The 23,775-nt window shown below is 40.8% G+C and overlaps 1 protein-coding gene across 4 annotated transcripts in view; it reads right to left on the bottom strand.

The window, feature by feature from the left end:
• PHEX (phosphate regulating endopeptidase X-linked) overlaps positions 1-23,775 on the bottom strand; it is a 244,095-nt gene that overhangs the window by 75,726 nt on the left and 144,594 nt on the right. For all 4 annotated transcript variants that reach the window (XM_064278085.1, XM_064278084.1, XM_064278087.1 and 1 more), the window contains one exon: positions 3,821-3,898. In XM_064278085.1, the coding sequence (XP_064134155.1) occupies positions 3,821-3,898 (78 nt within the window). The remainder of the gene's footprint in view (positions 1-3,820; positions 3,899-23,775) is intronic.

Below are 23,775 nucleotides of genomic sequence, written 5' to 3'. Positions count from 1 at the left end.
ACTGCAACTCTCCATTGGCTGCATGAGAATGCGTGAAATGCCTAATTGTGTGGGTTATTTACCTATGGTCTCTCAGCTACATGCCCACCCTTGAGTCTGTTCCACAGTGCTGTAGTTGGGAATCAGAAACGATGTTTCCCAGCACTCACTGCCAGTTGGCTTCCTGCCAATAGGAGACACTGGGGGAAAAGAGAAAGTGGTAGGAGCGGAAAGGGTGTTGTAGTATGTTCTTCTCTCCCCCCCACAATTCCCCTTCTTCCTCTCCTTCTCTACCGCCTTCTCTCTCTCTCTCTCCTTTGTTCTTCTATCAACGACTGTAGAAGAATGTTCAGGAGCCTCCTCCATAGCCCCATCTAGCTCTGTAGTAGCAGTTTCTCCTCTGTTCTTCTAAGTGCTTCCTGAAGTTATTAATTGCTAGTTTACCTCACCTTCCCCTTTTTTGCCTTCCAAACTATTTCCTGTATTAAATTCCCTCTGTTTGAAATACCTAGTGTGCTTTTTGTTTTTCTGACAGATACAACAATCTTTCCAAAACTGGCATAAATTTGCTCTCAAGTGTCTTTCCATCAAGGATTAATGAAATGGAACACTTTATAGGGATAACTAGAAAATGGACTGATGTCTACCTTTTTAGGCTAACTGGTAGGTTTTCCTGCATGTTGCTGTGAGTTTTCATAAAGAGCATTTCCTTCTTTCTTGTTCTTTTCAAAGACTACAGAAGGACTGCTGTTCAGAGATACTTTTGATGGGCAGCTCAGTTTACCTTGTCATCCGCAGAGAAAAAACAATTTTCTCAAATTCCTTTTTACTTTTGTCTCTAAATTCTTTTTCATTTGCTCTTGTCTCCAACATGAGCCCAACTTCAGTTTTCAACTTTTCTCCTTGAACGTCATCTGATCCATTACCTAATCTCTATCCTCTTTCCTTTCGTGTTTGTACCTGATGAATCATATCTTCGCCGGTGTCAAGTGGGGAAGCTGTTTTTCATTTGTAGCAGCCTCTCATGCTCAGAGCTTGTATTGCCAGAAATTTCCCATAGGCCCTACAGTAGTCCTTATCTACATGTTTCTTAAAACTGAAAACACAGTCCCGTTGTGTACCGGTAACACTTTAGGCTTTTTGCTATTAACCTCAGTGACACTATTTCCATCACATCGAGCATCCTTTACCTATTTTCCACTGGGTTTTATTCATTTTCTCAATCTGTTTCTGGACACTAATACATTTTTATTTTGGATTTTTTTTTCACTGTCTGTTTTTTAAACTGTTAGAAACTCTTGAGGATAATTGTGTCTACTTTAGCAATGAGTCAGATGAAGGCCATTACTTCACAAAATACTTAAAAATCTTGGTGTCTAATGCCTTAAGTGCAGGCTCTGCAGAAACAAGGAAGCATACCCAACACTGCATCCTCTTTGGCTTCTGGTTTCTTTTCACAAAAGACAATAGATTCTGTGAGTCCTTACATTGGGGCTCTCGGTTTGGACAACAGCAAGCAGCCAACAAAACTTGATCAACTAAATATTGTGAGTGAACCCTGAATGTGCCTTATTTGAGTAAACCTTGGGATTGTTCCATCTGTAGAGTCTTTTAAATAAATTTGAGGGACCTAGATACTGCATGAGTTAATTCATAATGACTTTTCCAAAGCAAAATAATCTACTATCGTGTGAATGGAGGGTGTCATAGCTAACACCTATATTGTGTTTACTGTGTGCCAAGGTCTGTTCAAAACACTTTAAACATGTTAACTTACTTAATCTTCACCGCAGCCTTATAAGGGAGGGGTTATTATCATCCCCAATTTGCAGATGAGGAAACTGAGTCCCAGAAAGTTTACTTGAATTACCCTAGGTCACACGGCTAGTAAGTGACAACCTGTAACATGAACCAAAAACCAAACCTGTTGCCACTGAGTCAATTCCAATTCATAGTGACCCTATAAAACAGAGTAGAACTGCCCCATAGGGTTCCCAAGGAGTGGCTGGAAGATTCAAACTGTGCTTAGCAGCTGAGCTCTTAACTACTTCACCACCACGGCTCCTAAGTGACAACAGGAGAGTTAAATCCAGGCAGTCTGGTTCCTTAGGTTCCAGGGTCCATGTTCATAACCACTATACAACATTGCCTCTCAAACCCTCCCTTCTGTATCCTTGACTTGGAATGTTTGCCAATCATACATAATCATCCGGGTTTTCCTGCTAAGGTACTAGGTGCCCTGGTGATGTTCTTCTTAGCAGTAACAGTTCCCCGTGCTGCTCCACGAAGGCATGGCTACCATTTACAGGGAGCCTACTATGCACCAGGCATTATCCTAGGTGCTTTTGCATTTACATAATCTCATCTCATCTTACAAACAATAGTAAGACTTAGTTATTGCCATCTTCAGTATACAAGTAACTAAAGGAAAGCTAATTGAAGTTAAGTAACTTGCCCAAGGTCAAACAACTAGTAAACAGAAGAGGCAGAGTTCAGACCCAAGCCTATAATTCCAAAGCCTGTGCTCTTTACCACTTGACAGTATGGGCTCCCCTCTTCTCTTCTCCCTTCCCAGCCATCTCTAATTCTCCAGGATTCCTCTGTTCCTCCAGAAGAGCTGCTTGACAGAAACAATGCCTTCTCTTCAGGCTGATCTGGAACCCAGGTTCAGTCCTGGTTCTGACACTGTGCGGCACTGAACAAATCACTCAATTCCTTCAAGTCTCTACCTCCTTTTCTGCAAAATGGGAATAATACTGCCTATGTAACAGGATTACTGTGGAGATTAAAAGGTCATGTACGTAAATGTGTCAAGTGCTTCAATATTCTTCATTATCATAATAGCAATGTCATTTCCAGCATCATCAAAACAGTGTGTGATAAGATGAACTGTCTGAGTTTTGGGATACTGTGAAGGATAATTATCTTCTTCCAGAGCAACCGGATCAATATTTTGGAGGGCCATATCCTGGAGCCCAGCGGAGAAACTTTCTAATTAAAGCTTTCTCTCACTTTTGAATTGGCTTGTAAAATTCCAGTGCTCAGCTACAAAGCTAGTATTGTTTGCAGATACGAGACTTACAGAACCACAATTTCAGAAAAGAGCTACACCTTAGAATTATAGTTATTTAAAGAATTCTATAACACAACTTTTTCGATAAAATCTAATGAATGGTGAGAATGGGGGCTTTGGTGAAGAAGAAAAATTTTTATCAGAATTATTCGTAGGAAAAGAAATAACAGTGGTTGTGATTAAAAAAGCTTGTAATGAATATATCTACTGGAAAATACGTGCCCCAAAATACTGGAATAAAAAAGACTTATAATTTTCTTGCAACACTAGCTTACTGCAAATATATAATCCAATTCACAATAAATTATAGAGTCGTGTATATAGGCCTTTAATTTGCCAAAACACTCATAAAGTTTGATGAAGTTAATTCCCAGCAGGTAGATTTATTACTATTCATTAAATATGAATGAAGCAAATAAAGATTGTTTAACAACAAACATGATGTTTCAGCCATTAGAACACACCCACTAATTATAAAATATTCAATTTGCTTAATTCTTTCCTTTATGACCAAATTTGACCAAATTCAAGTCCGTTTGTTTTATGGTACCCACTCAGCTATGCTTTCTTTCTGACATGTCTTTTGTTTTGAATCTGCTGTCAATCTTGTCATATCCCTGCCATATTCAGGCTCCATCTGGCCAAGGGATGAATCAAAACTTGGGGCTTTCTGGCACCACCAGGCTTAATTGCATAGACTGGGGTTAGATGAAAGGCATGAGGCCAGAAAAAAAAAAAAGAAAGAAAGACAGTAGATTAAGCACTTACTGCCTTGAGGTCTTCATTAATATGAGTGTCATTCATTATAAACTCAGGATAGCCAACTTTTGCCAAAACAGCTCTTGCCTATAAAAAGGAAAAAGAAAAATGATGTCAGAGTTTCAGCACTTAAATCATTAATAATCACAGGATGTACAAATGCCACCTTCATCCAAAAACTCTATTTACTGAATATCTACTATATGCAAGCCACTGTGGCGGGGGGGGGGGGAATTAAGTCAGTCCTTTACCTTCAATATACTAAAAATGTAGTGAGATAAGCAAAATAACTATATCTTACAAAATCAATATCAGTTTTAGTAAAAATAGACAATATTGTTATCCAAGTCCAGAGCAACGACCAATAGCTTTAGCTTAATGGAGAAGGTGACCAAGTTGAGTCTTAGAGAATGGTTAGAATTTCAACACGCAGAGCTGAGAGGAAGGACATTCCAGTAGAGGAACAAGCAGGGGCAAAGGCAGAGAGACAGGAAGCACAGGGTCTACTTGGGAGATGACAAGTAGTTAGATGTAGTGGGACTTATAAAGCCCAGGAGGTGAAGAGTAGAAAATAATGCAGGAACACTGGCTTGGGGCCAGATCACAGGGATTCCTGAATGCCATGCTAAAGAGCCAATATTTTATTTTACAGATAAGAGAACACTAAATATTTTTTACAAGGCAGTAAATGAAAGATTTAGGAAGCTGTAGGAAGATTATACGTGCAAAATTATGAATGATGGTCAGGATGCCACAGAGATGAAAGGCAGGGGGTCCAGACTAATTTAAGACATGCCATAACATCATAGCCATCCTTTTGATAGGCAAAAAGTCTATTTAGTCCCTGTGTTTTACAGCATATGGGGAACGGATAAAGGAAAAATCAACTTAGGCACATATAAGGAGCCTCCAGAGCAGGGACTGGCAAACTATGGCCCCTGGGCCAAATTCAGGGCCCTCCCTGCCTCTTTTTGTAAATAAAGTTTTATTGGAACAGAGCCACACCCATTCATTTACATATTATGTAAGTCTGCTTTTGCACTACAAGGCAGAGTTGAGTAGTTGCCACAGAAACTCTGTGATCCACAAAGCCTAAAATATTTACTATCTGGCCCTTTTTGAAAATGTTTGCGGACCCCTGCTAAGAGAAATGTTAGTTTCACATGGAAATTTGTCTCTCTTCTCTTCCTAGATTCTGGGTTTCACAAAAACAATGGAACAGCTTACTCAAAGGGTGTGACTCCAAGTGGCAGGCATTACCAGCTCTGCCCTGGTATCCCCTTCTCACCTCTATGCATCCCTCCCCAGCATTCAACGTCTTTTTTTCTTTTTTTTTCCTCATAGCTAGCACTTCAGACTGCTTTTGGTGGCTTACCCTAGGTTTACTAGAGACCAGCTTGCCTGCACTCCAAAACTGCTACAGGTAACCTCCGTTTTTCAAAAACTTCGCTTTATGCCACTTCACTTTTACAGAAGACCTACATTAGTACCTGTTTTCGCTAACCCAAAGATATCGGAAGAGGATTTTCAATTAAAAAAAAAAGGCGAACAGCAGAAATAGCGTTCAGCATTTGTTTTGCAGCCAGCCATTAAAAAGGCAGCACATACCCCAAGCAGCAAGAGTGGCGTCGCCAAGCTACTTCCCTGTAAACTACTCTCAGCATCTCAGCATCAAGCCACCGTAACTTTGAACCATGTCTGTGAGCATCTGTGCCTTATCTCGATTTATTTTGTGTATTCATCAGCAAGATGTGTCCTAAGGTATCAGAAGAGCCTAAGAGAGCTTGCAAAGATTTTATGTGTTATTTGGTATGATTTGGTAGGTTATTTTTTGGGTCTGGGGAAGCTCAAAAATTTTTCCCATATGAATTAAATTGCTTACTTTATGCCATTTCTGCTTACAAAAGGTATCATAGAAATGCTCTACTTTCGGATAGTGGGAAAACCTGTAATTCCTGGGGACTTTATCTGCCTTCCACTCCCACCCCAGGCAGCCCATAGTCAATGATAAAGTACAAAAGCCCAGTTCCTTTGCCTCAATAAGGATAAACTCTGGGGTCTAATTTGTACTCCAGAGTTGCCAGCAGAATCAGGCTGAAATTGAGACTTGCCCCTGAACTAATACCCTTGCTTGGCTCTTGGTCTTCCCTGCCTTGCTTCCCGCATTACCTTGCCTTTTTCTCTTGGAAGCACTTCCTTAATAAATCACCTACACACAAATCCTTCTCTCCAGATCTGCTTCCAGGAGATCCAACATAAGACACCAGGCAACACCAAAAAAGTTGGTTTTATTACAGCAAAGCAGCAAAGCAAAACCAGGGAACTTTGCACACTGCTCTTAGTAACAATTTTTTTTCCTTTAGTCCCTTTCAATTTTCTTCACTCAAGAAATAAATGGAATAAGATAGTACATTTTCCTTATCTTCCTTGAGATAATTCAAATATTAAATATCAGCTGAAACTTGAAACTCAAAACTCAGAAACGATTTTACAAGTGCCGTAAGACACAGTCATACTGGGTTTTGCTGTTCCAGAGACTCATATTTAGCACGGATCAAATTCTGCCTCCAAAACTCGGTGAGTTACACATACTAAAAGCCTGATGTGACCCAGATAGCAGATAACTAGAGCTTACAACAGCAAACAATATGTCCATATGTTACCTTGTTCTGAGACTGTTCTATTATTTCCCTCATTATATTTAATTCCTCACTGTATTTTATCAGCTCACCACAAGTCACATGCATAATTCTAGCAAATACAGAGCTTCAGAGAGTTTCCAAAAAAAAAAAAAAAAAGGAAGAAATATATGAGCTGAGTCATCCACAACATTTTTCTGAACTCTGGTCTTTCTAGAGCATGCTGGTGAATTATGCATTGTTTTCCAAGCCTCTCTCTCTGGGACCCCCACTGCATTATGGAGTTTCACAGAATATATTACCTTCTGCACTTTATGTGCAGGTCATTGAATCCTTTTGTATTACTTAGTTAGAATCACCATGTCTTGAAGGGAACCAAAACAGAAATACATAGAATTTCTATTCTTTTTCCAAGGACACATAGATAAAACTAGGTAATAATATTAGCAGCAACATTGCCAACATCAGAATAGAGTGCTCTTCTTCCCAAAACACGGTGTGTACATACTCTTCTATTCAAACTCAAATTCTCCTCCTGCCAGAGAGGTTGGTGTCAATTCCACGTTGTCCTGCACACCCCATTCTACATTCTTCTCTGAGAAGCTTGAGAACTACATCTCTCAAAATCCCTTGGGGGCATAGCTCCAGGTTAGACTCTACCAGTGAGATGTACTCATAGGAGATTCAGAAGGCAGAAGAGAAGGTGAAGCCATTTCGATCCTGCAACCCCACTCATAGGAATATATCCTAGAGAAATAAGAGCCATCACACAAATAGACATATGTACACCCGTGTCCACTGCAGCATTGTTCACAAAAGTAAAAAGATGGAAACAACCTAGATGCCCACCAACAGAAGAATGGATAAACTATGGTACATACACACAATGGAGTACTACACAACAATAAAGAACAATGATGAATCTCCAAAGCATCTCACAACAGGGATGAATCTGGAGGGCACTATGCTGAGTGAAATAAGTCAATCACAAAAGGACAAATGTTGTATGAGACCACTACTATAAAAACTCATGAAAAGGTTTACACACAAACAATCTTTGATGGTTATGAGGGTGAGGAGGGGTGAAGATGGAAAAACACCAAATAGACAACAGATAAGTGGTAACTTTGGTGAAGGGTGAGACAGTACACAATACTGGGGAAGCCAGCACGACTTGTCCAAGGCAAGGTCATGGAAGCTCTATAGACACATCCAAACTCCCTGAGGGACTGAATTACTGGACTGAGGGCTGTGGGGACAATGGTCTCAGGGAACAACTAGCCCAATTAGCATAACATAGTGTATAAAGAAAATGTTCTACGTTCTACTTTGGTGAGTAGCATCTGGGTTCTTAAAAGCTCATGAGCAGCCATCTAAGATACTCCACTGGTCTCATCCCATCAGGGGCAAGGGAGAATGAAGAAAACCAAGGACGCAGAGGAAAGATTAGTCCAAAGGACTAATACATCAAAACTATTGCTGCTTCTACCAGACTGAGTCCAGCACAACTAGATGGTGCCCAGCTGCCACCACCGACTGCTCTGATATAGATCACAGTAGAGAGTCCCAGACAGAGCTGGAGAAAAACGTAGAACAAAATTCTAACTCAAAAAGAAAGACCAGACTTACTGGCCTGATAGAGACTAGAGAAACCTGAGAGTATGGCCCCTGAACATCCTTTTAGCTCAGTAATGAAGTCAATCCTAAAGTTCACCCTTCAGCCAAAGATAAGACAGGTCCATAAAACAAAACAAGACTGAAGGGGTGCACCGGCCCAGGGGCAAGGACTAGAAGGCAGGAAAGGACAGGAAAGCTGGTAATAGAGAACCCAAGGTTGAGAAGGGAGAGTGTTGACATGTCGTGGGGTTGTTAACCAATATCACAAAACAGTATGTGTACTAATTGTTTAATGAGAAGCTAGTTTGTTCTGTAAACCTTCATCTAAAGTACAGTAATAAAAAAATAATAAAAACAAGGAGATACCATTCATTCGCTACTGGTAGCTACAGGCAGGCACATGGCATCTGCAGACAGCACATACAGGGCTTTGCCAGCAGCTTCCAGGCATCCTCCTGAGACTACCCCTTCAGTGTGCAGGCAGTGGAGACAGCTGGCAGCCTCTACCCTTCACTCCCCAGCCCTCTCAATGGCTGTATAAGCCTCCAATTCCCTGTATTAAACCTCTTCCTGCTTGCTGTACTTAGGAGGGATTGGTTCTCCTGAATGAACCCTAGCTTATATAACCATTTAAGGCAAATAACGACCATATCACTTCTTAACTTTTTCAGAAAGGAAGACGTGAGGCACCAAGTAGCTTGATGGCTTATCGAAGGGCAAAGTATTAGTGAGGCAAGCCTGAAATTAATTACCCCAGTGGTCCCAGGGGCAAGAAGGAAATGCAATTTCCACTGCAAATATTGAGAGAACAGTGTGATAGATATATAATTGACTGCATACCATATACTGCAAGAAATATTTCCTAGACTGCTTGTGGCTGATCAAAAACTCCAGGGTTTTCCATAACCAGAGCATGTTTCCATCCTTTATTTGCACAGACTTCTAGAGAGGGGCTGCACCTGACAACTGGACTGCTTTCCTTCAGTCCAGCCCATGTACAGGTAGAAGAATCAATGGTCACTTCTGTGACTTTGGGCAAAGTACTTAACTTTTCTGAAGCAAACACTGCCCATTGTCTACCCAATAACCATTTTACCTTCTTCTCTTACTATTAGGACCCTGATTCTGCTCAGGAATGACAGTGGACCCAACAAAAACTAGCTGCATTGCCCAGCCTCCTTTGCAACTGGAGCTGGCTATAGGATGAGATTTTGGTCAATGAAATATAACTAAAAGTCCTTGTTGTACTTCCAGGAATCCTTGTTAAATGAGGACAGATTCTGCTGTCACGTACTTTCTGCCTTTAGCCCAGGGTTTCTCAACCTCAGCACTATTGACATTTTGGACCAGGTAACTCTTCGTCGCAGGGGTTGTCCTGTAGATTGTAGAATGTTTAGAAGCATATTTGGCTTCTACCCACTAGATGCAAGTAGCAACTCCCCTCGTCCCCCCAGTCGTGACAACCAAAAATGTCTCCAGATATTGCCAAATATCCCCTGGCAGCAAAACTGCTCGATTGAGAACCACTGCTTTAGCCTTTCTTCTTCTTCCTTCCTGGAATGCTGATGCAGTGCTGGAGGTAGAGCAGCCATCTTGTAACCACAAAGCAACAAATACAAGGAAAAATACCACATGCTCAAGATGGTAGAATGAAAAGCTGATGGCATCTAGAGCCCACTATGTCGGCCTGATTTGCCTCTCTTTTCCCTCCGTGATATTAAGTAAATAAACCCTTTATTTGTCCAAGGCATTATATGTCATGTTTTCCATGAGTTGTAGCTGAATGTAATCCTAATACGGTCTCCTCTTCAGATGGAAATTGAGGGAAACAATACCTACACTTCGTACAGTTGTCTGCAAGGATTCAGGATGACACAATAGGTAAACTTCTTTTTTAGTGTCTGCTCCAGTATGTAATAAATAAATGGTAGTAGTAGACTACACAGAAAGAGTAGAGACATGACCTCTGAGGGTTTGGAGTAACTGTTGTATGGCTGTTTAGAGGGTCTTTCCGGAGAGCCTAGGCCAGATTATACTCTTAACCAAACACCTGAACTCCCCTGTAGAATAATGTCATTCTCTTTGCCATATGTCCAGTTTCAGAGTGCCACACTTGAAATGTGAGAGAAAAGCTGCTAAAGCACCCCTGTGATTAATGGGGAGAGAGATGTGTCCATGAGATTCCTGGAGCATGGTGGAAGATTTCCAAAGCAAAGCCAGACTCTGAGCATGAGCCAGGAGAACTCAGGCTGTCACACCCCCAAAAAATTGGGGGGATTCTTTTGAGGGCAGCTATTTGCACACTTCTGAAAATGGGCACAAGAAAAACTATGAAAGCTAACTGTGGAAGAAAGCAAAGCAAAAGGCTGCCTTGAGCATCTTAGTTTCTGCCTTTCCCTCTTTGTCTTTCCTGTCCCCCTTTCTCCTACCACCTAGTAGGCCCTGTGTGCTCATACCACTTGCTCTCCCCTCATACCTAAATTGGCCTTTCCTTGACAATATACTATCCTCCAAAGTCATCTCCCCTTTTACTCCTCATGCTTCAAAACTCTTATTCCCTCAAGGCAGCAAATCCATTAGCTGTCACTGGGTCCTCAAACTAATTCAAAATAAAATGTGAATGACTAATAGCAATCTAATATATTAACCCTGGAGAAATATCTGTATTTAAAAGAGTAGTTCATTAACCAAAGATATAAAGTCAATCACAAGGAAGGTTTTTGTAGCTGACAGAACCTTCTTTCTGATACTACTCAAATTATATCAATAACCTATTTCACTTATTCACCACTGTGTTCCCCACAGGGAGTGCAGTGCCAGGTACATAGCAAGTGATTAATGCTCAATAAATATTGATTCATACAATAAGTATTAGTTCATAAGCCCACTCTTATCAATACCATTGAACAAATAAATCTGTCTTGGGAGAAATACAACCAGAACACTCCTTAGAAGCAACGATGGCGAGGTTTCATCTCACATGCTTTGGACATGTTATCAGAAGGGACCAGTCCCTGGAGAAGGACATCACGCTTGTCTGTCAGTTTGTCGTACTGTGGGGGCTTGTGTGTTGCTGTGATGCTGGAAGCTATGCCACCAATATTCAGATACCAGCAGGGTCACCCATGGAGGACAGGTTTCAGCTAAGCTTCCAGACTAAGACAGACTAGGAAGAAGGACCCAGCAGTCTACTTCTGAAAAGCATTAGCCAGTGAGAACCTTAGGAATAGCAGCGGAACAGTGTCTGACATAGTGCTGGAAGATGAGCCCCCCAGGTTGGAAGGCACTCAAAAGATGACTGGGGAAGAGCTGCCTCCTCAAAGTAGAGTCAACCTTAATGACGTGGATGGAATAAAGCTTTCGGGACCTTCATTTGCTGATGTGGCATGACTCAAAATGAGAAGAAACAGCTGCGAACATCCATTAATAATCAGAACCTGGAATGTATGAAGTATGAATCTAGGAAAATTGGAAATCACCAAAAATGACGTGGAACGCATAAACATCAATATCCTAGGCGTTAAACCAAAAAAAACCACTGCCGTCGAGTCGATTCTGACCCATAGCAACCCTATAGGACAGAGTAGAACTGCCCCATAGAGTTTCCAAGGAGTGCCTGGAGGATTTGAACTGCCGACCTCTTGGTTAGCAGCCGTAGCACTTAACCACTACGCCACCAGGGTTTCCATTAGTGAGCTGAAATGAACTGGTATTGGCCATTTTGAATTGGACAATCATATAGTCTACTATGCTGGGAATGACAACTCAAAGAGGAATGGTGTTGCATTCATCTTCAAAAAGGATGTTTCAAGATCTATCCTGAAGTACAACGCTGTCAGTGATAGGATAATATCCAGACGCCTACAAGGAAGACCAGTTAATACGACTATTATTCAAATTTACGCACCAACCACTAGGGCCAAAGATGAAGAAATAGAAGATTTTTATCAGCTGCTACACTCTGAAATTGATCGAACATGCGATCAAGATGCATTGATAATTACTGGCGATTAGAATGCAAAAGTTGGAAACAAAGAAGAAGGATCAGTAGTTGGAAAATATGTCCTTGGTGATAGAAACAATGCCGGAGATCGAATGATAGAATTTTGCAAGACCAACGACTTCTTCATTGCAAATACCTTCTTTCACCAGCATAAACGGCGACTATACACATGGACCTCGCCAGATGGAACACACAGAAATAAAATTGACTACATCTGTGGAAAGAGTCAATGGAAAAGCTCAATACCATCAGTCAGAACAAGGCCAAGGGCCGACTGTGGAACAGACCATCAATTGCTCATATGCAAGTTCAAGGTGAAACTGAAGAAAATCAGAGCAAGTCCACAAGAGCTAAAATATGACCTTGAGTATATCCCACCTGAATTTAGAGACCATCTCAAGAATAGATTTGACACATTGAACACTGGTGACCGAAGACCGGACGAGTTGTGGAATGACATCAAGGACATCGTAAATGAAGAAAGCAAGAGGTCATTGAAAAGACAGGAAAGAAAGAAAAGACCAAGATGGATGTTGGAGGAGACTCTGAAACTTGCTCTCGAGCGTCGAGCAGCTGAAGCAAAAGGAAGAATTGATGAAGTAAAAGAACTGAACAGAAGATTTCAAACGGCCTCTCGAGAAGACAAAGTAAAGTATTATAATGACATGTGCAAAGAGCTAGAGATGGAAAACCAAAGGGGAAGAACACGCTCGGCATTTCTCAAGCTGAAAGAACTGAAGAAAAAATTCAAGCCTCGAGTTGCAATAGTGAAGGATTCCATGGGCAAAATATTAAACGATGCAGGAAGCATCAAAAGAAGATGGAAGGAATACAGAGCTTTCCAATAACACTTTATTTATGGACCCTGAAATTTGAATCTCATGTAATTTTCAAGTATCATAATCTATTCTTCTTCTTGGGATTTTTCCAACTATTTCAAAATATAAAATCCATTCTTAGCTTGTGGGTCATACAAAAACAGGTAGCAGGCTGAATATGGCCCATGGGCCATAGTTTGCCAAGCTGACATAGATAATTCAATGAGGGTAGATCAGGGGCACATTACCCAATTAGCAAGGTAAGCATGTGCTTAGGGCATCAACAAAACAGAGTATCAGTTGTCCAAAGCAAAGAGCCATAGATGCCAAGCAGACAGGACGCAATGAAAAGTGAGTGCACAACAATGATTCAAGAAAGACTCAATTCATTATCTTTATTATGTGTGGAAGTAGACATTGTCGCAAAGCTTAATTGTGACAAAATCACTGAAGAAGTTGAAAAAGCAAAGAATAGAAAGAAATGTTTTTAATTATAACATGTTAGAGATGAAAGATCTATCTAAAAATAAAATATAGTAATTCGTTGTAATATTTGTTTTCTGATCATTAAATTTTCTTTTATGATGTCTTCTCATTTGTACATTTATAATTATAGTACCTATTTTTGAAGCATGAGTCATTTAAAGCAAAACTGGTGAAAGCCAATTTTTCATTGTAGGAGATCAACAGAATTTTACATTGATTGTTGAAACAACTAAGTTCACTGACTCATTTTCTTTGTTGTAGAATATGTGGAATATTCTTTTGTAAAAAAATATAGTATATAGTAAAAACCTTAGTATCCCACTGCTATGGATTGAATTATGTCCCCCCAAAATGTGTGTCAACTTGGCTAGGCCATGATTTCCAGTTTGTGATCTGATACAATTTTCCTACATGTTGTAAATCCTAACCTCTATGATGTTAATGAAGCAGAATTAGAGACAGTTATGGACTCAATCTACAGGATTAGGTTGTATCTTGAGTCAATCCTCTTTTGAGACATAAAAAGAGAGAAGCTAGCAGAGTGACACAGGGATCTCATACCAGCAAGAAACAAGAGCCAGGAGAATAGAGCATCCTTTGGACCTGGGGTCACTGCACCGAGAAGCTCCTAGACCAGGGGAAGATTGATGACAACAACCTTCCCCCAGAGCCAACAGAGAGAGAAAGCCCTCCCTTAGAGCTGGAGTCCTCAATTTGGACTTCTAGCCTCCTAAATTGTGAGAGAATAAATTTCCATTTGTTAAAGCTATCCACTTGTGGTATTTCTGTTATAGCAGCACTAGATAACTAAGACACCTGCATCCACTAAAAATTTTATAATCCAGTTCATCTCATTTCGCTAAAGTGGCATACACCATTTTTGCATTCAATCACTAATATAGTCACATTTTAAAAGAAGTTACATCATGGATAGCTAAGACACACACACAGAGACCTATATACTTTTATATATCTAACTCATATATCCCGTTCAAGTGCATGAGTAAGCAAAGGAGGGGGCACTACAGATTATCAGTGTTTAGGACCCCCACGTGCCTTAATCCAGCCCTGGGGTAGACTGTTCATTGAGCTACCTCAATTAATGGCAAAGGCCTAGTACACAGTAAGTGCTTAACAATGTTTCCCAAACTGATCCATGCTGAACAGCGTGGGATATATGTGTGTGTGTGTGTGGTGTTTGTTTTGCTCTTTGCTATTACGGTTTTTTTTTTTTATTACTGATATGTACATGTGACAAATCTTAGTTACTTGGCAGCTCATTCTTCACCCAAAAGTCTTAGGGCTACAGCTTTAAAAATCACAATTAATTTCTGTGGAGGCAACGGAGAGTTCATAAAGTAAAGATTATTACTTTCAGGGAGAGATGATAGCTATCACAAATGAACTCAGAAAAACAAGGAACATTGAAAACTTAAAACACAACATGATTTAAACTCTCAAGTCATTGCCCCTTCCCAGAATTTTCCACAAGGAACGCTACAACTTGATAATGCTTGGGGGGATAAACAGAACCCAACACAATTCTGCTTTCTTTGGCTATGAGCTCTGAAACGGCATATAGTTTTTACACAGTTGACCAAACTGATTTAAAGATTGGTTAGGCTTGCTGCTTTACTTCCGAATTTTCCCAAAGCCACTTAGTATTAAGGTGATCTATGGAAAGCTCATTTGTTTTAATCCCTACTGACTTGGCTACTTAGGAGTCAGGTAAGTTCTCAAATGTCTTGCATGTATTACACCAAAAGAATCACTTAATTAAACAGCCTTGTGTTTCGTCTACATAGTAAAGTCTCTTAACATACTTTTTCTTTCTTATTAATCAAGCAACAGAAGAAAAAATGGAATAACTCATGATCAACTGCCCTTGTACAAACAATTTATAGGGCAAATTTCTTAAACTTTCAATGGCTTTGAAAGCTTCAGTCAAGCTTAACCGCGCCAAGGTCTCATTTTCTCTGATAAGTTCTGTAATAACTGTCAATCAAAATTCTGAGCTTTAAGCCACCAGAAGTCCAGGAGAATGTACATGAATTATCCTATCCTTCAAAACAATGGCAGTTCCCATAATGCCAAACAAATGATTGACTAGTGTAGATACCTTGCTGAAGACATTACTTTAAGCAGAGCTAATGGTATTGATGAAAATTAGCCTGGGGAACAGGCTTTAATATCCTTTGGGGTTATCAAAATCCCACAAATAATTAACAATGCCGTTATCTGACAAATCAAATTATCCTCTCAATAAGAATGGCACTGATTTATTGCCTCTGGCTGTGGTTCACAAGTGGATGCAACCTGTTGGGGTGCATCCTCATCAGGAGGATAGGTAAGAGCACTCATGAATCAGAGGGCTTTATAAGTGCAAGATGCACTTATGACTTTACAAGAGCCGGAACGTAGGAGTACTCTGCCTCCAGGTTGTCCATCCTTCACCCTGCATGAGTAGTGCCAATACAGTAGATAATCCCCATTACTTGCCAATATGGACAGCATTCTAGAAAGAACGTTTCAAATTATAAAGCAGCACCATCCATCCTCTCTCCTAAAAACACAAACTCCATGTATCTTGAAGGTGAAGAGCTTCCCCAGTCTACAGAAGAAAACTATTCAGGCATAGGTAAATCATAAGTCAGCCGTACTGACACTAACCATTTCCTTGGTGTCTTTGTTCCTATCACTTGGGTGAGCACTGCACCACAACAGGGTTAAAAACAATTAACCAACATTTGGGGGTTTTATTAAATAGATGGAACAGGTAGCAGCAATAGAATGAAGAACCCCAAACCACCCCCTGATTAATCCACAAAACAACACACCCATCCTCCTGGGGATAGGGAGAATATTACCTTGCAAATAGAGTCACCCCTCATTTATTTCCTTTAAAACACAACAGGGGAGTGGCTAGATGACATAATTTTTTAAAAAATCAATGTCTTTTATCACCTTCAATTACATGTAGTAAACTGCTCACAAAGATTTTGCAAATAGAACAGCTGCTAGATCTGCTCAAATGAATATTCTAAGCCTCAATGAGCTAAATCCATTTGTTTAGACAGAACCAAGATGAAAAAAAAAAAAAAAACCAAGAGCCAGACTCCTATATTGTAGTTAGGCTTTTATATGGGCCAAAGTAAATTCTATCTTTTTCGTCCCACATACACAGTTCTACACCAGAGGTCAGCAAACTACAGCCCAGAAGCCAAGACCAGCCCACCCTCTGTTTTTGTAAATAAAGTTTTATTAGAACACAGCCACAGTCGAGTAGCTGCAACAGAGACCGTATGGCCCACAAAGCCTAAAATATTTACTATCTGACTTTTTACGGAGAAAATTTGCTGACCCCTCCTCTACATAATGTTGTCGTTGTTAGGTGCCATTGAGTCAGTTCCAACTCATAGTGACCCTATGTACAACAGAACGAAACACTGCCTGGGTTTGTGCCATCCTCATGATCACTGTTATGCTTGAGCCCATCGTTGGCTCTACATAATAGGTTCCCAAATTTTTCAAAACTAATAGCAAGCGGAAAATGAAGGGTAAAGGTTAATCTTTTCAGAAAAGTCTATCAAGATATAAACAAATGTGATTAAATCTGTACTCATTTTCATGTTCTGTTGAGGTAAATATCTGAGTTTTGAAGAAACAGAGCCAGCATACAAATATTAACCAGAAATTGGAATGAATACCATGGAAATACCAATATGCTCTTTGGAAGAAAGGAAAAAAGCACAAATTCTTAAAAATCATTCAAATGTCAAAATTCAAAGGAATTAAGAGATAGATGCACACGCAATACCCAGTCCCTAACACCTAACATTTTCAGAGAAATTTAATCAGCTACTTAATCCTCCTTCCAGTTGTTACTTATTTAAACAGGAGGCAAGTTGGAGATTAATTTGAATAAACATATCCCATCCTCTCATCAACAGTTCAATTGAGTGGGAACTGTCACCATTCTTTCCATTAAAGTTTAGCTCCAACATGAACAATTCTTTACCAGCCTAGGAAATCTTTTGCACTACCTCCCTAACAGGGTGGGGGTAGAGATCAATTGAGATAATGCTGGTAAAGCATTAAGTTAGGTAAATGTGACTTGTCATATTGCTTACCTGTGAGAGGGTGGGGTTATGGAGCTGATACCCACACATACTGCTTATCCCCTTGACTCTGGAGTCCTCTAGCTCAGGACTTCTCAAAGTGTGGTCTGTGTACTGGCATCCTCAGTATCACTTGGGAGCTTGTTAAAAATGCAAATTCATGAGGCCCACCCCAGAACTACTGCGTCAGAAGGTCTCTGGATTAGAACCCAGGAATCTGCATTTAACAAATCCTACCACAGGACAGGGTTTCTTAACCCCGGCTCTACTGACATTTTGAGTCAGATCATTCTTAGTTGTGGGGGGCTCTCCTGGGCACTTCGGATCTTTAGCAGCATCCCTCGTCTCTACCTACTAGGTACCAGTTCTTTCAAGTTGTGACAATCAAAAACGTCTCCAGACATTGCCCAAAGCTCCTTGGCAGGCACTATCATCTTGGGTTGAGAACCACTGCTGTAGGGGAGTCTCACCTGTGTTTCAGCTTGAGACACCCTCTGCTCTAGATTTTGACATTTGCCAAGGTTTTTGTACCCACTTCTGAGAACCTCCAACATTGTGTTACCCATTTAGGGAGGAGATTCATCCACTCCTTCGCTATCTCTTAGGCCTTTCACTAATAGTCACCATGACTATGCCATTGTTGCTGTCAGCTGCCTTGAGTAAGCCCTGACTCATTGACCCCATGCACAACAGAATGACACACTGCCTGGTCCTGGCCTTTCATTGGCTGATTTTCAGAAGTAGATCACCAGACTTTTCTTGGTAGTCTGTCTTACTTTGGAAGCCTGGCTACATGCAAGCCACCCCTGATAGATTGGTAGTGCACGAAGTGACCAGCCAGGAATCAAACCTGGGCCTTCCGCCTGGAGGGCCAGAATTTTACCACTGAACCATCACTGTCCCCACTGTGCCATTATGAACGCTTTATGGAGAAACCACCATGATCTTTCCTCCCACCAGTTCTTTGAATGTGCTTCAAGCACTTCTAGTTCAACCCAATTTCTGGCCAATGCCACCTAAATCCCAGGATGATAGGGACAAAGAAACCAAAACCAAACCTGTTGCCATCGAGTGGATTCTAACTCATAGCAACCCTATAGGACAGAGTAGAACTGCCCCATAGGGTTTCCAAGGAGCGGCTGGAGGATTTGGACTGCCAACCTTTTGGTTAGCAGCCAAATGCTTAACCACAATGCCACCAGGGCTCTAGGGACACAGAATTAATCAATAACTGGAAAATGCTTTGTAACTATAAGTCACGGTGTGAATATATCCTAAGATCTCAGAGATGCTTAGATTAAAAGTTCTAATAACATTTCTCTCAGTAACTTGACAAAATCTATTTTTAAGTACTCTGAGGCATCTAAAAAGCACGTTAATACAATTACAGTTCACTGAAAAATTAGCATGCAATCTAGTTTGAAAGCTAAAATCAGTCATAGCAGGGTAATATTCCATTTAATTATAAAGATTAATTCAACCTTCATTTATTTGTGCATGTGTTTGGTCTTTTCATTTGTCACAGAACGCCCGAGATTCAAATACCATCTGGTAGAATTGCCACACAAGTGTCAGTAGCATCCATTAGAGTTGCAGATTTCATTTCAAAGTAGAATTGATAAAAGGACAAGGGGAGGGAGGAAAAAAAGGTGGAGGGGGTGGAGGCAATAGACTCAACAAAAAAAAATTGAGGTTTTTCACCAATCTGATGGGACTCCCCCTCCATGTTCCCAGCCATGCCTCCTGCACAAACTGACCCAAACTATAAGCCCTACCATCCCTATTTACTCTATTTTCTGAGAGCTAGGTGAAGATTTAAGCAGTGTTGTGAACAACAGTGTAAACTCTAACTAGAAATTATGAATTATGTCTACTGTTTTCCAAAATGTATGTGACATCTTCCGTAAAATGTGGCCTTAGTCACACGGTGATTAAGATTGACCGCTTTCTTCATCGTGACAGCCATTCAACCTTTTACTGAACGACTACTAAAGGCCAAACAAGCATTACATGCTGGGAAACACCTTTTTACATTTTTATTGAGTTATAATGTACATAAAGGACACCAATATTGTGTGTATAACTCAAAGAATTTTTAAACACACACATACCCCAGTGTTCCTAGCTCCAAGACAAGATTTAAAACAGCTACAGTACCCAAAAGGCTCCCTTGGGTGCCCTCCCAGTCAGTAACCCCTCCTCACCTGAAATAAACACTGTTCTGACCTCTATCTCCATAGATTAGTTTTGCTTGTTCTTGAAATTTAAAAAAAAAAAAAGTGTGTTCTCTTTTGTGTCTGGCTCCTTTCGCTCCACATTACATCCATGAGACTCATCTGTATTGTTGTGTGTAGCAGGAGTTGCAATACATAGTTTAATAAATTGCATTCCTGTCCTCTAGGAGTTCACAGTTGGCCACAGGTGGCAAACAGGATGCAAAAAACAAAAACAACAATGGAAGAATGTGGAGGACAGGATGGGGTGGGAAGGGAAGGACCTTGTAAAAAGGAAGGTCATCTTCAAAGAAGAAAAGATCTCAGAGCTAAACGAAAAAATAGAAATAACATATTTACTAATGACAAAAGTAACTGCTCTTTGTTGAAACCCTACTATGTACCAACACTGTACTGGGGGCATCACTTCACCATCAGATCTAAATTTCACCGCAGCTCTACAAGGTGATCATCCCCATTTCACAGCTGTTGGAGCTGAGGCTCTGAGAGGGGAAGTAACTCACTTCAATTCACACAGCTAGTAAAAGCCAAACCAGCTTCTTAACTCAGATTAATTTAACCAACATATACTGTTGTTTTGAGGGACAAAAAATAATATTCTATTATATAAATATTATTCATTTTTATTATCCAAGTACACTGACTAATGTATAACTTACTGACCACCTCTATATCAGTAACCATATTCAACATTCCCAGACAAAAATAGTACTTTCAGCTGTAAAAATGACAGGATGCATGCAGGTGAAGTTCTAAGTATACTTTCAAACAAGTTCTCCATCCCATCCTCCAAATCATATCGTTGAGCTTTTGTTCTGGACATCAGTGGACAAAATTTTGACTGAAAGCAACAGGGCAGACCTAAGACTTGGCCAATGGGGAGGTCAAAACAGCAAGGAAAAGTAGAAGAAGAAGAAAGAAGACGAGGGATAAAGGACAGGCTATTTCCAGTTTAGAAATATCAGAACATTTCTTTTTCAGACGAGTCAAGGCAATGAGGTCAATTAGATTTCACCAGCAGAGGGGAAGTTGCATCCAAGGGAATGAGGCCCCAGGGTGAGAAAGTTTTCAATCTCATGGAGGAAATCCACTGGCAAATACCACTCTGAGAAATGGAGTCTGGCATGAACATGCCTGGCCCAAGGATTTCTAGCCCTCATTCTCCTATTTCAAAAGAGGAAAAACATCTCTCCCTTAGGAATTTTAGCACTGCCATAAACACAAATGAGAGTCAGTTTCTGACTTGAACTAATTAAACTTGAAACTTTCCTGAAGCTCAGGGCTGACAGGCTTTGGGGTTAAAAATGTAGGGATGCACCAGGAACCTGATACCTTAGCCCAGAAGCCCATGAGATGAAACATGGGTCTTTAGAATGATGAGTCCTTTTGGATCCCCCAAAAGTCTGGCAGCTTGGTTCTGCATTATCTGTTTGTAAACAATTATGATCAATAATACATGATTGGCAACATTTAACTCTCTGCTGCCATAATAGCTATACTTATGGGTATGATATTCTTCAATGTGGATGGCATGTATCTGGGTGCCTCACTGCTATACACCTCTCATATAGCCAGAATACCAGCCTCCACCCATTCAGACTGAACTCCAGATAAAGGAAATGCAACCTGAAGCCACCCTCTGCTTCCATAGTTCAGACTTGGTTATTTATTCTAGAATACCCATGGGTCAAGTTTTGGAACAAATCCTTGCTGTTTTGATCTAACCTTGAAAAGGCAGTCTAGGAAGGGAAATCAGAAAGGCCACCTACAGTCAAGGCAAAACAATGAGCCACAGCCAAGGTACAACGTGGGCTGTTTGTAAACAGCAGCCCAAATGTCATCATCAATTATTCATCATTCCACAAAGCCACTGAGTAACCTCTTACAAAACCACTTAACTGTTATCCAAGACTCAGCCCAATGAGAGAAGGAAGGAACAAGTTCTTAGTCAAAAATTTGAGGCTAAGAAAGTTCTAGACCAAATCGGCAAGCCACGGCCTGCAGGCCAAATTCAGGCCATTTTATTGGAGCACAGCCACACACATTTGTTCACATATTGTCTATGGCTGTTTTCATGCTGCAGCTGTGAGTTGAGAGGCCACGACAGAGACCAAAATATTTACTGTCTTGCCCTTTACAGAAAAAGCTTGTCAACCTCTGCTGTAGGCCCTTGCTACTCAAAATGCAGTCCATGGGCCAGTAGCATCAGCATCACCTGGGGACTTGTTAGAAATGCAGAGTCTCAGGCTCCACTCCTAAGGATCCCCAGAGATTGGGATGCACATTCAAATGTGAGGAGCACTGATCTAGCAGGGTTGCTTCTCGAGCTTGGCTGCTCATGGGAATTACCTGAGTTCTTAAAAATACTGATGCCTGGGTCTGAGATGACTCTAGGTCTGAAACTTTGTGGGAGCTTTCAACTCCTACTCCTATAGCCATGTGGCATCCCCTCCCCTCCACACACACATAGCTCTCATTCTCTTTAGATGATGGTAGAGGACTTGCAAATGTCAACCAATGATTAGGGAGGGTTTGCGAAGGACAGGGGGAGGAGAAGGGGAAAGAGGTTTTTTCCTCTTCTATCCTGTCAAGTCTCTTCATTTCAAAAGTGCTCTGTCTGATGAGCTTATTTTTTACGAATAAATTTTTGATGGAAATCAGAAATTACTTAGAATAACTCAGAGGACCTCATTATAACATGAATTATTACAGATCTATACAAGCACAAACCACTTTGCCAAACCTGAGCTTTCATTTTCAAAAGCCTGGAAGAACAAGCCAAATTATTCCATCAACTTGTGGATTCGTTCTGTAACTTAACAGCAGAATTAAGCAGAGGCTCAGTTTTGTGGCCCTTAAGGACTCCAACACCACCATCCTCTGCTCTGCTCTGAAACAGGTACATTCCACTCACTAGTGCTAATCCATACAAACCCCTAAAGGTCAGCACTGGGAACACCAGAAATACACCAAAGGTGGCAAAGCTGTCCCTTTTACCTCAGCTCATCAAGGACACAGAGTGAAGCACTGCCCTTTCCAATGCTGACAGTCTTTGGTTATGAAGTACAGGATCCCCTAAGTCAGCACTCAAATGTAAAACTGGCAAAGATAGTTTACCTACTAAGATGGCGCTAGGTCCCTATGGCCTGGTCCACTTGAGGCTAAGTCTCTTCCCCATCGCAGTTCAACAAGAGTTAGGTTCACTCAAATAGCCCTGAGAGTAGATGTATGTACTGGCCTTGAGCTAAGCAATAAATGAATATCCAGTCAATAATAGGAAAACAGAAAATAAAATTTTAATTGACAGCCATGGTCAGGCATTGAAGAGAGAAGGCAAAGGTAGCTCAAAAGGCTCTCTACATAATAAAGAAAAATGGAACACACACGAGAAAGGCAAAGGTTACAGATTGTAGGTAGCTAGTCTCCAAGGATGGCTGCCAATAATTCCTCCCCTCCCTGTGCATTCATGCTGCTCCTCACATCAAGAGATGAATCCTATTTGTCCTGCTCTTAAATCAGGAATGGCCTAGTCTGTGGCTTTGACCAAGAGAATATAGCACAAGAAACATTCTGGGATTTCTGAGCCCAGACCTTAAGAGGACTGGCAGCTTCTGCTTCCTCTCTTAGTATGCTTAGCCACCCATTAAGAGTATCATGCTACCTCACTGGAGAAAGAAGCCACATGAGGAAAACTGAGATGTCAGACACATGAGTGAAGAAGCCACTTTGGACATCCAGCCACAGCCGCCATATGACTACAACTGCATGAGAGACTCCAGGCAAGGCCAGCAGAACAGCCACCCAGCTGAGCCCCAGCCAACTCACAGAGTCATGAGAAATTATAAGATACTTGCTGTTTTAAGCCAGTTAGTTGGGGATGATTTGTTATAGAGCAACAGGTAACAGAAACAGAGACCACTGCAGTAGGCAAGTCCTTTTACATACATGAAGAAAATCAAAAACTACTCTCTTCCCTCTGACAATTGACTGATCCCAGACCAAAAAAAAATCACAGCCCAAAATGCCAAAGTCCTTTATGAGGAATCAAT

The sequence above is a fragment of the Loxodonta africana genome, chromosome X (assembly GCF_030014295.1).
Source record: "Loxodonta africana isolate mLoxAfr1 chromosome X, mLoxAfr1.hap2, whole genome shotgun sequence".
NCBI lineage: Eukaryota > Metazoa > Chordata > Mammalia > Proboscidea > Elephantidae > Loxodonta > Loxodonta africana.
This window is presented reverse-complemented; position numbering and strand designations above follow the sequence as displayed.